At 44.5% G+C, this 12,398-nt stretch overlaps 1 protein-coding gene across 3 annotated transcripts in view; it reads right to left on the bottom strand.

Annotated features, from left to right (window-relative positions):
• Positions 1 to 1,193: 1,193 nt before the first annotated feature.
• Positions 1,194 to 12,398, bottom strand: part of LOC134354564 (BTB/POZ domain-containing protein 7-like) — a 176,273-nt gene continuing 165,068 nt past the window's right edge. For all 3 annotated transcript variants that reach the window (XM_063063489.1, XM_063063491.1, XM_063063490.1), the window contains exon 11: positions 1,194 to 11,172. In XM_063063489.1, the coding sequence (XP_062919559.1) occupies positions 10,072 to 11,172 (1,101 nt within the window). In that variant the 3' untranslated portion in view covers positions 1,194 to 10,071. The remainder of the gene's footprint in view (positions 11,173 to 12,398) is intronic.

The following is a 12,398-nucleotide window of genomic DNA, read 5'->3' as shown; positions in this document are numbered from 1 at the left end:
TTCCCTCACCATATTATTCTGGATCTTCCCCATTCCAGTCATGGTCTTAAATCTCGAGTGTTTATTCCTCTCCATAGATGCTGTCTGACCTGCAGGATTTTGTGTGATTTGCTCTGGATCTCCAGCATCTGCAGAATTTTTTGTATTTATGTGTGTTCAACTGCCTGTAGTCTTGCCTGAATGAAAAGATTTCCCCGGGGGATACCAACGATTCTGCTGGTGCTGAAATCAGGAGCAATGCACCCCAGTGCCGGAGGATCTCAGCAAGTCAGGCAGCATCTATCAAGGGGAATTAACAGTGGACATTGTGGGCCAAGACTGGAAAGGAAGGGGAGCAGAAGTAATTATAATTATTGTCATACCTTGGTTTATAACCATACTTTATTTTACCAACACACACAAAAAATGCTGGTGAACGCAGCAGGCCAGGCAGCATCTATAGGAAGGGGAACAGTCGACGTTTCGGGCCGAGACCCTTCGTCAGGACTAACCGAAAGAAGAGATAGTAAGAGATTTGAAAGTGTAGGAGGGGGAGGGGGAGATCCGAAATGATAGGAGAAGACAGGAGGGGGAGGGATGGAGCCAAGAGCTGGAAAGTTGATTGGCAAAAGGGATACGAGGCTGGAGAAGGGAGAGGATCATGGGACGGGAGGCTTAGGGAGAAAGAAAGCCGGGGGGGGGGGTCCCAGAGGATGGGCAAGGAGTTATAGGGGGGAAAATAAATAATAATACCCACCCCTTATTTATTTATTATTTATTTCCCCCCCTTTTTTTCCTCTCTCTTTTCTCCCTCTGACTATAACTCCTTGCCCATTGTCTGGGCTCCCCTCCCCCTTTCTTTCTCCCTTCTCCAGCCTCGTATCCCTTTTCCCAATCAACTTTCCAGCTCTTAGCTCCATCCCTCCCCCTCCTGTCTTCTTCCTATCATTTCGGATCTCCCCCTCCCCCTCCCACTTTCAAATCTCTTACCATCTCTTCTTTCAGTTAGTCCTGACGAAGGGTCTTGGCCCGAAACGTCGAATGATTACGTGCACACTATGGTCTGATATATATTCAATGAGCCCTTTTCTAAAGAGAGGGTTACATTATTATAGCACAACTTCTGTTCTAGATAATAAGAAGGATTCAGCTTCTGGCAGGTGGAGTTCAGTACTACAGATACAAGAGACATGCACATACAGTCAGTAGAGTTTTCATACATTTATTATTGTTGGGACATTAGAAAGATCCAAGCAACTATAGTATATAAATAACTTACTATTTGGGTGGAAAAAAAACATAATCAATTTATTTTCCCTAATTGACACTGGACACACCTAATGTTGTAGAAAAATAGATTTAGAAGAAACACATATTATACACATGGGGAAATTTACAAAGGCAATGACTCTCAATGTGGCTTACAGGTGAGCTGGGATTCAGTCATTAACATGTAGATTAAATGGTAAACTTTTGTTTGTTATAAAAAGTAGGGCATGGCACTTACAAAAATGTGATTGATGGAATTTAATTACCATCCTTCCTTTAACATCTTCCCAAATGTAACACGGTGGAGCAGTACCATTAATATAGCCTGGGACAATTATAAATTATCTCCTGTGTAAGTGAATAGGTAAATTTTAAAACCAGCTAAGTACTTAATACTCACACAAATGCTGGAGGAACTCGGCAAGTCAAGTGGCATTGATGGAGGGGAATGAACAGTCAAAAGTCTTGGCCAAAAACTTAAATAGTTTACGGACACCTCAGTTAATGGTAGGGGTCTATGGATAAAAAAGGTTGAGAACCCCTAGATTAGAACATAGAACAGTGCAGCACAGTACAAGCCCTTCAGCCCTCCATGTTGGGCTGATCTTCCAAAATCAATCCTACATAACCCTCATTTTATTCCCCTCCACAGATGCTGCCCGACCTGATGAATTCCCTCCAGCGTTTTGAGTGCATTGCTCAAGATTTTCAGCATCAGCAGAATCTCTTCTGCTTATGAGGTGTTTAAAAAAGTTGGTGGGCAGTGGTTTAAGCAAGAACCTGCCATTGCTCTGCAGGTGAAGGATTAAGAATGGCTTGCAGACTCTACCAACGCACGCTCAAGTGGGAAATTGAAGCTATGATGATTTTCAGTTCTTCAGTAAACCACCTCCCATTCAAATACTTTTCTGCTGATTCTGCATATGGGTCCTTTAAGTCTTTGGCTTGAGCCTCGGCACATGCTAAAAATGACTAAGTCTCTGCTGAATGGCCTATTTGCACTCCTATGGTCTTACTAGTAAGGATGTCAAAGGTTATGAGGAGAAGGCAGGAGAATGGGGATAATAAAGCTGCCACGTTGGAACAGCAGAGAAGATTTGTTGGGCCCTGTAGCCTAATTCTGTTCCTATGCCTTGTGGTCTTGCAAAAGCAGATGTGGGTACCAATACAAGGGGAAACAATCAGTTTTCGTGTGGTGGCCAATGCTATTGCGGGGTCGATATTTCTTGCCGAGGTCCTTCATCAGGTGGTGATGAAGTATCTTAGCTCGAAACGTTGACTTGTTTATTCTCCTCCACAGATGCTGCCTGACTTTCTGAGTTCCTCCAGCATTTTGTGTGTGTTGCTTTGGGATTTCCAGCATCTGCAGAATCTCCTGTCTTTATGATTCAATGCTAATGAGAACCTCAAAGCCTTGTCTGTGTTTGGCGGTTTGTGTGCCTCAGTTATCCGGAGAGCTATGTTGGCTGAGTCAGGGCTTTATGCTTTGGCTCTTGGTAGGGTCACCCATGCCAAACAGGTCAAAGGGTAGAGGCCAGGCTAAGAGTGGTCCACTGGTCCTGCAGGTTCATGAGTTCAGCAACCAATGAGGACCTTCATTGCTGCCCTAAATGCCAGCGGCATTACGGGCATTAAGTAAGTAAGCTAACGAGAAGTCTGCTAACCATGCACTGTCAAAGAGGGCGCACTTGTGAGTGAAACAACCCTGAGGATGGAGTTTGCAACAATCCTCACCATGAATATAGCTACACCACGATCTAATTAAATGGTGTAATGGGCTTGAGTGGTTGAATGTAATGCTTGTGTTCCAGGTGCACTGTGCAGAACCCTGAATGTTCTTTCCAGCTGCCTTGAGTCTCCACTGCAGTTTCAAGCTCAGCCCCATCACAGCAGCTGAAAGCAACATCCCTACTTGCTCCAATCACACTCCGCAGACCCTGTCAACACCACGGCTGGCATCAGGGGTTAAACGACATGCAAGGCTACATGAAAGTGGGTATCCTGAGTCCTCACAGAGGATTCCCTAACTTGCAGGTTAAGTCGCTGGTGAGGAAGGCAAATGCAATGTTAGCATTCATTTTGAGAGGACTGGAATATAAAAGAAAGGATGTAATGCTTGATGAATTATAAGGCATTGGTTAGACTGCACTTGGAGTATTGTGAGCAGTTTTGGACCCTCTATCTAAGAAAAGATGTATTGGCATTGGAGATGGTCCGGAGGAGGTTTACGAGAATCATCCCAGGAAAGAAAGGGTTAACATATGAGGAGTGTCTCTGAAGGTTCTCAATTATCCAGATCATTGTAAAACAAGCAGTAGTGAATCAACTGGACTTGCTGTGTTGACTAGAAGACGTTTCGCCATTCATCTGAGAGGCTTCGTCAGTTCTGATCTATGGCGGGTAGTTTTCCGAGTTGTTTAAAGGTACAGCAATCACATGAGGGTCGTTAAGAGTCGCAGAGGTAATGAGAGGGTCACTAATCTTTGCATGAATCGGGGTGTGAACTGCTGTGGAGATGCCAGGATAGAGATGTTAGGATAGCATTATAAGTAGCTGATAAATGGTGTTGTACCCCACACCCTCTATTTAGGGATGGGTTTTCCAGTTTGTCTCACTGGCCCAAAAATCTCATTCAAACCTATTGAATATTGAAAGGCCTATGTAGATTGGATACGGCGAGGCCTTGATAGAGTGGGTGTGTAGGAAGTTTCCTATAGTCGAGGAGTTGAGGACCAGAGGGCACAGCCTCAGAATAGAGGGGCATCCATTTAGAACAGAGATGAGGAGGATTTTCCTCAGCCAGAGGGTGGGTGAATCTGTGGAAGTCATTGCCATGGACAGCTGTGGAGATCAGTCAATGGGCATATTTAAAGCCAAGGTTGATAGGTTGTTGATTAGTAGGGGTGTCAAAGGTTTTAGGGAGAAGGCAGGAGAACTGGTTTGAGAGGGATAATAAATCAGCCATTTTGGAACGGCAGAGCAGACTCGAAGGGCTCATTGAAACCTATCGAATATTGAAAGGCCTAGATAGAGAGGACATGGAGAGGATGCTTCCTATAGTGCGGGATTCTAAGCCCAAAGGCACAGCTTCAGAATGTCCTTTTAGAATATGGATGAGGAGGAATTTCTTAAGCAGGGGGTGGTGAATCGGTGTAATTCACAGACGGATGTGGAGTTTAAGTCATTGGGTATACAAAGCAGAAGTTGAAAGATTCTTGATTAGTCAGGGCGTCAAGGGTCAAAGGTTAGGGGGGAAGGCAGGAGAATGGGGTTGAGAGGGATAATAAATCAGTCAAGATTGAATGACAGAGCAGACTCAATGAGCCAAATAGCCTAATTCTGCTCCTATGTCTTATGGTCTATTTATTTAAAAAGGATGCAAAATTATTTTTTTCCCTTTCCCTCAAAGTGTCAAAAGAGTTTGAGACACATTTTTGTTATCAGAACCAACGTGTGACCAGTTATCAACTCTGGGTGGTTATCCATACAAACAGCACAAAGCTGTCTGTCTTGCAATGCTGATCTCGGGCTGTTGCCACAGCAAGTCTGGAGTCTTGACCAATGGCAGTCAGACTCAAGGAACACAAGTACGATGCCATCAGAACACCATTATCACTGTTAAACTTCTTTTTTTCTGTGAACCCAACCCTCCTCTGCCCCCTTCCCTTACTATAGATTTCTTTTTAAAAGTCTACTCTGTTATTTCATCATGACTGATCCATTTTCCTCTCAGCCCAAATCTCCTGCCTTCTCGCCGTATCCCTTCATGCTCTGACTAATTAAGAATCTATAAACCTCTGCCTTAAATATACCCTATGACTTAGCCTCCACAGCTGCCTGTAGCTATAAATTCTAGGTTCTCTATTCTCTGGCTAAAGAAATTCCTCCTCATCTCCATTCTAAACAGACACCCCTCTATTTTGCTGTGTCCTCAGGTCCCCACTATAGAAGACATCCTCTTCATATCCACTCTATCGAGACCTTTTCAACATTCGAAAGGTTTTCAATGAGGTCACCCCTCATTCTTCTGAATTCCAGTGAGTAGAGGGCCAGAACCATCAAACGTTCTTCATACGAGCCTTAGATTCTCATAATCATTTTCGTGAACCTTCCTTGAACCCTCTCCTTTGTCAGCACATCCTTTCCTAGATAAGGGGCCCAAAACTGCTCACAGTACTCCAAGTGAGGCCTCACTGGTGTGCTTCAGCTGGATTTAAATGTCAGCTTTAGGTCAACACGTAGAAGTATCTGACTCTCTCAGCAGGAGAGCAGGGGTTCTGAACCTTTTTTATGTTATTGAACAATACCATTAAGCAAGGGGTTTGTGGACCCCAGATTAGGAACCCCTGCTCTAGGCCAACACACACATAAAGTGTTGAGGAACTCAGCAAGTCAGGAGGGAAATAAACAGTCGACGTTTCAGGCCAAGCCCCTTCATCAGGACTGGAAAGGGTAGGAGCCAGAATAAGGTGGTGGGGGAGAGAAGGCGAGGGGAAGGAATATAGGTGATCAGCGAGGACATGTGAGAGGGAAGAGGTAAAAGGCTGATAAAGAAGGAGTGACCCATGACAGAAAGGGAAGGTGGAGGGGAACCAGATGAAGGTGATGAAGAGGGAGGCGTGTCTTGCTGAGTTCCCCCTGTGTGTGTGTGTGTGTGTGTGTGCGCGCGCGCGCGCGTGTGTGCGTGTTGCTCAAGAGTTCCAGCATCTGCAGAATCATGTCTCTGCATGCAAGGAACTTAACTCTTGAGAAAAAAAAATGGAGGGCTACGTAGGAGGGAAGAGTTAGATGAATCTTAGGAGTAGGTTAAAAGATCAGCGCAACATTGTGGGCCAAAGGGCCTGTACTGTACTATATAATCTATTTTAGATGATGGAGAATGTATAGATGGAGTTTGGTCAGACCCACTTGGGAGTACTGTGAGCAGTTTTTGGCCCACATCTCAGACAAGATGTTCAGGCATTGGAGAGGGTCCAGAGGAGATTCATAATGATCCCAAGAAAGAAAGGGTTAATGTACAGTATGAGGAGCTCTAGGCTTCTACTTGCTGGAATTCAGAAGAATGAGGGGTGAGCTCATTGAAACCTATTGAATATTGAAAGGCCTCGATAGAGTGGATGTGGAGAGAATGTTCTCTATGCTGGGGGAAATCTAGGATCAGAGGGCACAGCCTCAGAAACGAGGGATGTCTCTCAGAACAGAGATGAGCAAGGATTTCTTTAGCCAGAGGGTGGTGAATCTGTGGAATTCAAAGCCACAGATGGCTGGGAAGGCCAAGTCATTGGGTATATTTAAAGCTGAGGTTGATAGGTTCTTGATTAGTTAGGGTGTCAAAGGTTATGAGGAGAAGGCAGGAAAATGGGGCTGAGAAGGAGAAAAGAATCAGCCGTGATCAAATGGTGGAGTAGGCTCGATGGGCTGCAAGGATAATTCTGCATCTATGTTTTATGGAAATCTTTGAAGAGGAAATTCAATGTCAAGCTGGAAGGTTGAACAAGTTGCTCTTAAGTTTATCCAGACATTCAGCTTGCCTTCAGTACTGATGTGGTACTCGACAGGTTGTAAATCACTGGCCAAACAATGACTCCTTGTGGGTCAGCCTTGCAAATATGACTCGGCCAATTAGACAACTCTGATGGAAGTTTTTCTGCTTTTCCCCAAGCAGGAAAAAAGATCAAAACTTATTCAAAGGTCTAGTGGCAAACGGCAAGGGCTTAATCTGGTGGCTTCCCGAGTCACAAGGTTGACCATAATACTAACACATAAAATATTTAGTGATCTGATGGTAAAGTAGATAAAAATAATACTGAAGTTGGCGGGGGGGGTGGTGGGTAAGAAAATAAGGAGACATTGTCTTTTACAACACACACAAAATGCTTGAGGAACTGAGGCCAGGTGACATTGATGGAGAGGAATAAACAGTAATTCCTCCTCATAGATCAGGGGTTCCCAACCTGGGGTCCACAGACCCCTTGTCTAATGGCATAAAATAGGTTGGGAACCTCTGCCTAGATGCTGCCTGACTGCTGAGTTCCTCCGGCATTTTGTGTGCGCACTGCACTGCATTTCCAGCATCTGTAGAACCTCACGGTTGCCTGTATATTGGACCACAAAAGGTGAGGGAGAACAGAACATTACCAGTGCTAATCTAAGTCACAGATCACCAGTGTTGTAACTGTAGTCAACACATAGCTGGCAGCGGATTTTTGTAGAAGTTGTCTCCAAAGTTTCAAGGTGATAGAGAAAAGGCCAACTGCATAAACGCAAACTAGCTACTTGAAAGTGATAAGAATGAACACCTCAAAATTAATGGGAGGAGGGATGTTGCTTGGTGGATCAGTTTTATTACTGTTCCTCCAGTGAAGGGGGGCACCACCAGCCTGCGACTTTCTCTGTGCTCTCCGTTGTTTAAATAGAAGAGTCGGGTTGACAGGGCTAATCAATTAGCCTCGGTGAAATGGTAGGCTCAATGGGCTAAATGGCCTAATTCTGCTCCATCTATGTTCTGATCTATTGATAATAGTTTGCTGACAAATTAGGAAAGTGAACCTCATTATTCAAGTGAGGATCCAGCCTTATCAGCTGACCCCACACACACATCTGGTTTTGGTCTTGGCAGCTCCTTCAGTGGCATGCACAATCACAATCCTCTTTTTTTTAACCTAATTGCAGAATACTAGTGGTCCAAAAGGACTGAGAATGGACAATATAGAACATGCCTCTAATACTTGCAACAGCATCAGATTAAATCGGTTTACAGATTACGCCTAAAGCTTTGGCTAAGTTTGCGGTGGTACATGCCTCTTTAAACTGCCTTAGAACAAAACCCTGGCTCACTAGAGAGTTTCAAAATCAAATTTTTTTTTTATTTTAAATACAAAAAAAAAATTAATTCATGATTTCAATGAGCATTTCAACAAGTATGGTAGAAACCAGAGGCTGGAATTTAAACAGACTAAATGTTTTAGGAAAAGGTGATACAACCTGTAGATGCGCAGTTGATAATATCATATAAAAATATATTCAAAACATAATTTTAAACTTCAAGATGTCTAAAATAGAAACAACCTCTCCAAAGCAGTTTAGAAGCAGCTTGAGACAGTTAAGGTTATGAGTAAAGGGCCTCGAAAAGAGGAGTCCTGGGACAGGTTAAGGGTGCGAGGGAATTTCCAGTGCCTTTACGGGTTGCATAACTAACCATGCAACAAAATAGCCCTATTATCAACCCGATCTGCCTCCTTTGCACAACACACTCCCTCTCTCAATTTCTCACAATACTTATTGATAATCTAGCAGTTCACCCCAGATCTTTAACATCTGGGCAAAACCTGAACAGGCAGTTTAATGTCAGTGATAAGAGACTGGTTGCTTTGCCTGCGTTACCTACAAGTAAAAGCACATGAGCATTTCTTGAAATTGACCTCCCCCCATACAGTTTAGCTGATACAGCAAAACGTTCTACAAACTATTGTCCAAGCTCCAGTTTTTAAAAATTCATAATTTTACTAGAGAAATCATTTCCAGCATAGTTATTTGCATCAGGCTACAGAATACCATGGTAAAATAAAGAGACAGCCCCTTCACTTGAATATTAACTCCTTTTATTTCCCCCGTTTCTCATCCACAGTGAAGCACCCTCATCCTGGGTGGATGAGGCAGCAACTCTGATCGTCTTCCCAGTGGCACTGGGCTCCAGAAGGGCTCTCCTGCCCAAATCAGAGGGAGGCTACATTTGCTCTGAGGGACAAATACAAGCGTGGGAGCATGCCCTCGTTGAAGTTGATTGGTGATAGGCACAGAGGATGGATGGCATTGCAGGAAGGATCTTGACTAATACTTCCTTCCTGCATGCAGCAATGCTCACAATTCCAAGTGGGGGGCGGGGGGAGAAGGGGAAACACCGCTTGCCTGACAACACGCAGCAAGAATCAAGCTTGGGATAAGTCTTACTTGCAATGACCCCATTTCCATGCAGTGAGCAGCAAGTGCCCGTGGGTGGAGCCGGTTCTTGTGAATTGGAATGACTGCCTTGTAGCGAAGCATTGACACAAAAACATCTGTCCACTTCACTTCACTTATAACACTCCAGTTCAACAGAAATAAACAGAAATGCAAACCCAGTCATAATTTCTGAACTAAAGAGAAAGTTTCTTTGCAGAACAATTCCAAAATAAAAAAAATCATTCCCTTGTGCTTTTTGCCCAAAGTTTTCAATCTTCCTCAACTGGTTCCTCTGTTTTGCCCCTGTTTAACTTGCATAGGACATGGGACTCTTCTCCCTGTCAACATACAGCACATTTCAATTATGCCCTCTTGTCAAAATAAACTGAGACTGAGCAAAAAAAAAAATCCATCCCCCAGACCACATCCCTTCCTGTCCACTCTATCAGCTCGTTATGGGACTAGAAAGAGAACGTAAGCACAAAACAAGACCTCCCTACTGTAAATACAGTCACTAGAATTGTTTGTATTGCTCAGAGACTCATCCCCCATGATTCATCTGGGTCAAACAGCTCGGGATGTAGGCATGCAGTCAGTGCGGCCAACCAGCTAACCATGACTAAAGTCACAAGAATTTCCATCGCACCACATGATTTTTTGTTTGATGGGCATCCTTTGGAAGGAAAGGAGAGAGAGAGAGAGAAAGAGAAAGAAGAGAGAAAGAGAAAGAAGAGATTGAGAGAGGAGAAAGAGAAAGAGTAAGAGGAAAACTGGGAAAAGAAAGGGAAAATAGAGACAGAGGGTAAAAAAACAAAACAAATAAGATAGAGAAAGGGAGAAAAAGGACACAAAACATCAGAAGGGAAATAACATACGCCAGATTTATAGAGCCGACTTCTTGTATAGAAAGTCTCTCGGTTCAGACTTATTTGGCTGTCTCTTGGTGTTCACGCTATGGCTGATACAACAGTTTGATGGTGAGAGGTGGCTTGCCTCGGCTAGTCTCCCAGCTGCGTCCTCAATGACGGAGATGAACGGCACACCTACACCAGGGCTGGCGGGAAGACTAGAAGTCAAGTCCGTGGTCACTGCAGCGTCAGAACCACCCCTCCGATAAAGGTAGTCGCAACAGGTAGGTGCTGGCGACGGGAAGTTGTCCGACTTTACTATGGTCTGCGGTGAGTTCCTTCGTCTCAGCTGGGATGACAGTGGCTCACAAGGGAGGAACGAACACTTGACAGGTGACACAAGCCTGGGCCTGGGCTTCGACTCTTCAGCCGGCAAGCCATGGATTAAGTCTGTGCCTATCAATGTCCCACCAGCAAAGGCTTTGTAATCAGCTGGTTCTAAAGGTATTTGCTGGTCAGGCCTCCCGAATTGCTGAGGTACATCCAGCAGCCTTTCCTCGTGAGCTGGCAGACCATGGGTCAGATCTGTGCCAGCAGTACAATGAATAACCTCTACTGCAGGCGGTGGGTCAAAACTTACAGAAGTCCTCCGAAGGTCGGCCTTCTCGTGAGCTTCTACGGACTCACTGTTCAAGGTCTCTTTTCTTTTTGAAAGCAATGCTGGGCTTAAATGAGGTGGCTTTAAGCTCGTGGGTTGTCTGGAGTTGCTTTTCGCATCCTGGCAGAACGTGTGACCCTTTGAAGGGGATGGGGCAGGGCTGGGCAACTTCTGGGATGGAGCAAAAGGCTGGCCAGAGTCGTCCGGAGAGAAGTCATAAAAGTCAGGGTAGTTCCAAAAGTCTACGTGCCTGCGGGGTTTCTGTCCCCGAGAGTGTTTCTTCTTCCTCAAGCTGTACTTGCTGACACCGCGACTTGAGCAGGGCAGTTCGGGAGCCTCAGCGCTCAGCTCCGTGGGATCCTGACCTGCTTCAGACACAGCTTTGCAAAGCTCAGGGTCTTTGGCTGGCAAGCTTGGCTTTGATGTGGCTGCCATGGCAATGTCTGGCATCAATTCCTTCACTGCACTCTTGGAAACCTGTAATAACAAAGTTAACCAAGTCGGTAATTACATATTTAAACACATTTTACTTCATATCTGTACTTTAATTTCTAACTTTTTAATTTAATTTTATATAACTCTTTATTCTCTATAAATGAGTGTTGTTTTTTTGTTGCATGTCATGCCCTGATCAACACAGCACAGCAAATTCCTAATACACACACAAAATGCTGGAGGAACTCAGCAGGTCAGGCAGTGTCTACGGAGGGGAATCAACAGTCAACGTTTCGGGCTGAGACCCTTCTTCAGGACTGGAAAGGGAGAAGACGACCAAATAAGAAGTTGGGTAGGGAGGCAAACAAGCAGGTACAAGGTGCAGAAGAGATCACTAAGGGGCAGGCAGCAGTGAGAGAGGGTCTCACTGGACTCCCGTCGAAGGGACGATCTAAACTTCTTCAGAGTAGGCACCCCTCGGAAAGACTTTGCAGTGGAGTGGTCAATCACAAACACGAGGAAGTTTGCAGATGCAGGAAACACAAACACGAGAATTTACTACTTCACTGCAAAGTCTCTTCAAGTGGTGCAATTAAGGAAGACCTCAGTTTGTGACACTTGTTCGTACCACTCGACTTGGACTCCTGAGGTCGAGAGTGGAAATATCCCAGTGCACTGGCTTTTCCACTTCTAAAAACTCTCTCACACAGGTTTCCTGTCATCGTCAGATACAATGGGCAACTACCATTGGTAGTATTCTAATTTTTTTCTGTGTTTCATTTAAGTACATATTTTGTCACTTAGTTGAAGTATGTTGGGCACGTGAGCAAGTGGTTAAGGCGTTCGTCTAGTGATCTGAAGGTCGTTAGTTCGAGCCTCAGCTGTGGCAGCGTGTTTGTGTCCTTGAACAAGGCACTTAACCACACATTGCTCTAGTGTCTGTGTGAGGAGTGGCGCCCCACACACTTCCAATCTGCGCCTTGTAAGGCATGAAAATGCCTGACGCAGGCCTCTCATGATCTGAGTCAACGTTCCCTCCCTTACTTAGTTAAATAGTAGTTTGTCTTTATTATGCCTTTTATATATTTCCATGAAACTTTAACTAACTGGGACAACCTCTTCATTAGGTCAAAATGTGCTCGTCCTAATGTGTCCCAATTAACCAGAAACCACTGTATAAGGAAATACTAAATATTGACTGTTTATTCATTTCCATAGATGCTACATCTAGCATTTTGTGTGTCTTGCATTATATTTATGAACTGTTG

Source organism: Mobula hypostoma, chromosome 12 (genome assembly GCF_963921235.1).
Source record: "Mobula hypostoma chromosome 12, sMobHyp1.1, whole genome shotgun sequence".
NCBI lineage: Eukaryota > Metazoa > Chordata > Chondrichthyes > Myliobatiformes > Myliobatidae > Mobula > Mobula hypostoma.
Note: the sequence above shows the minus strand (reverse complement) of the source record. Positions and strands in the feature narration are given on the sequence as shown.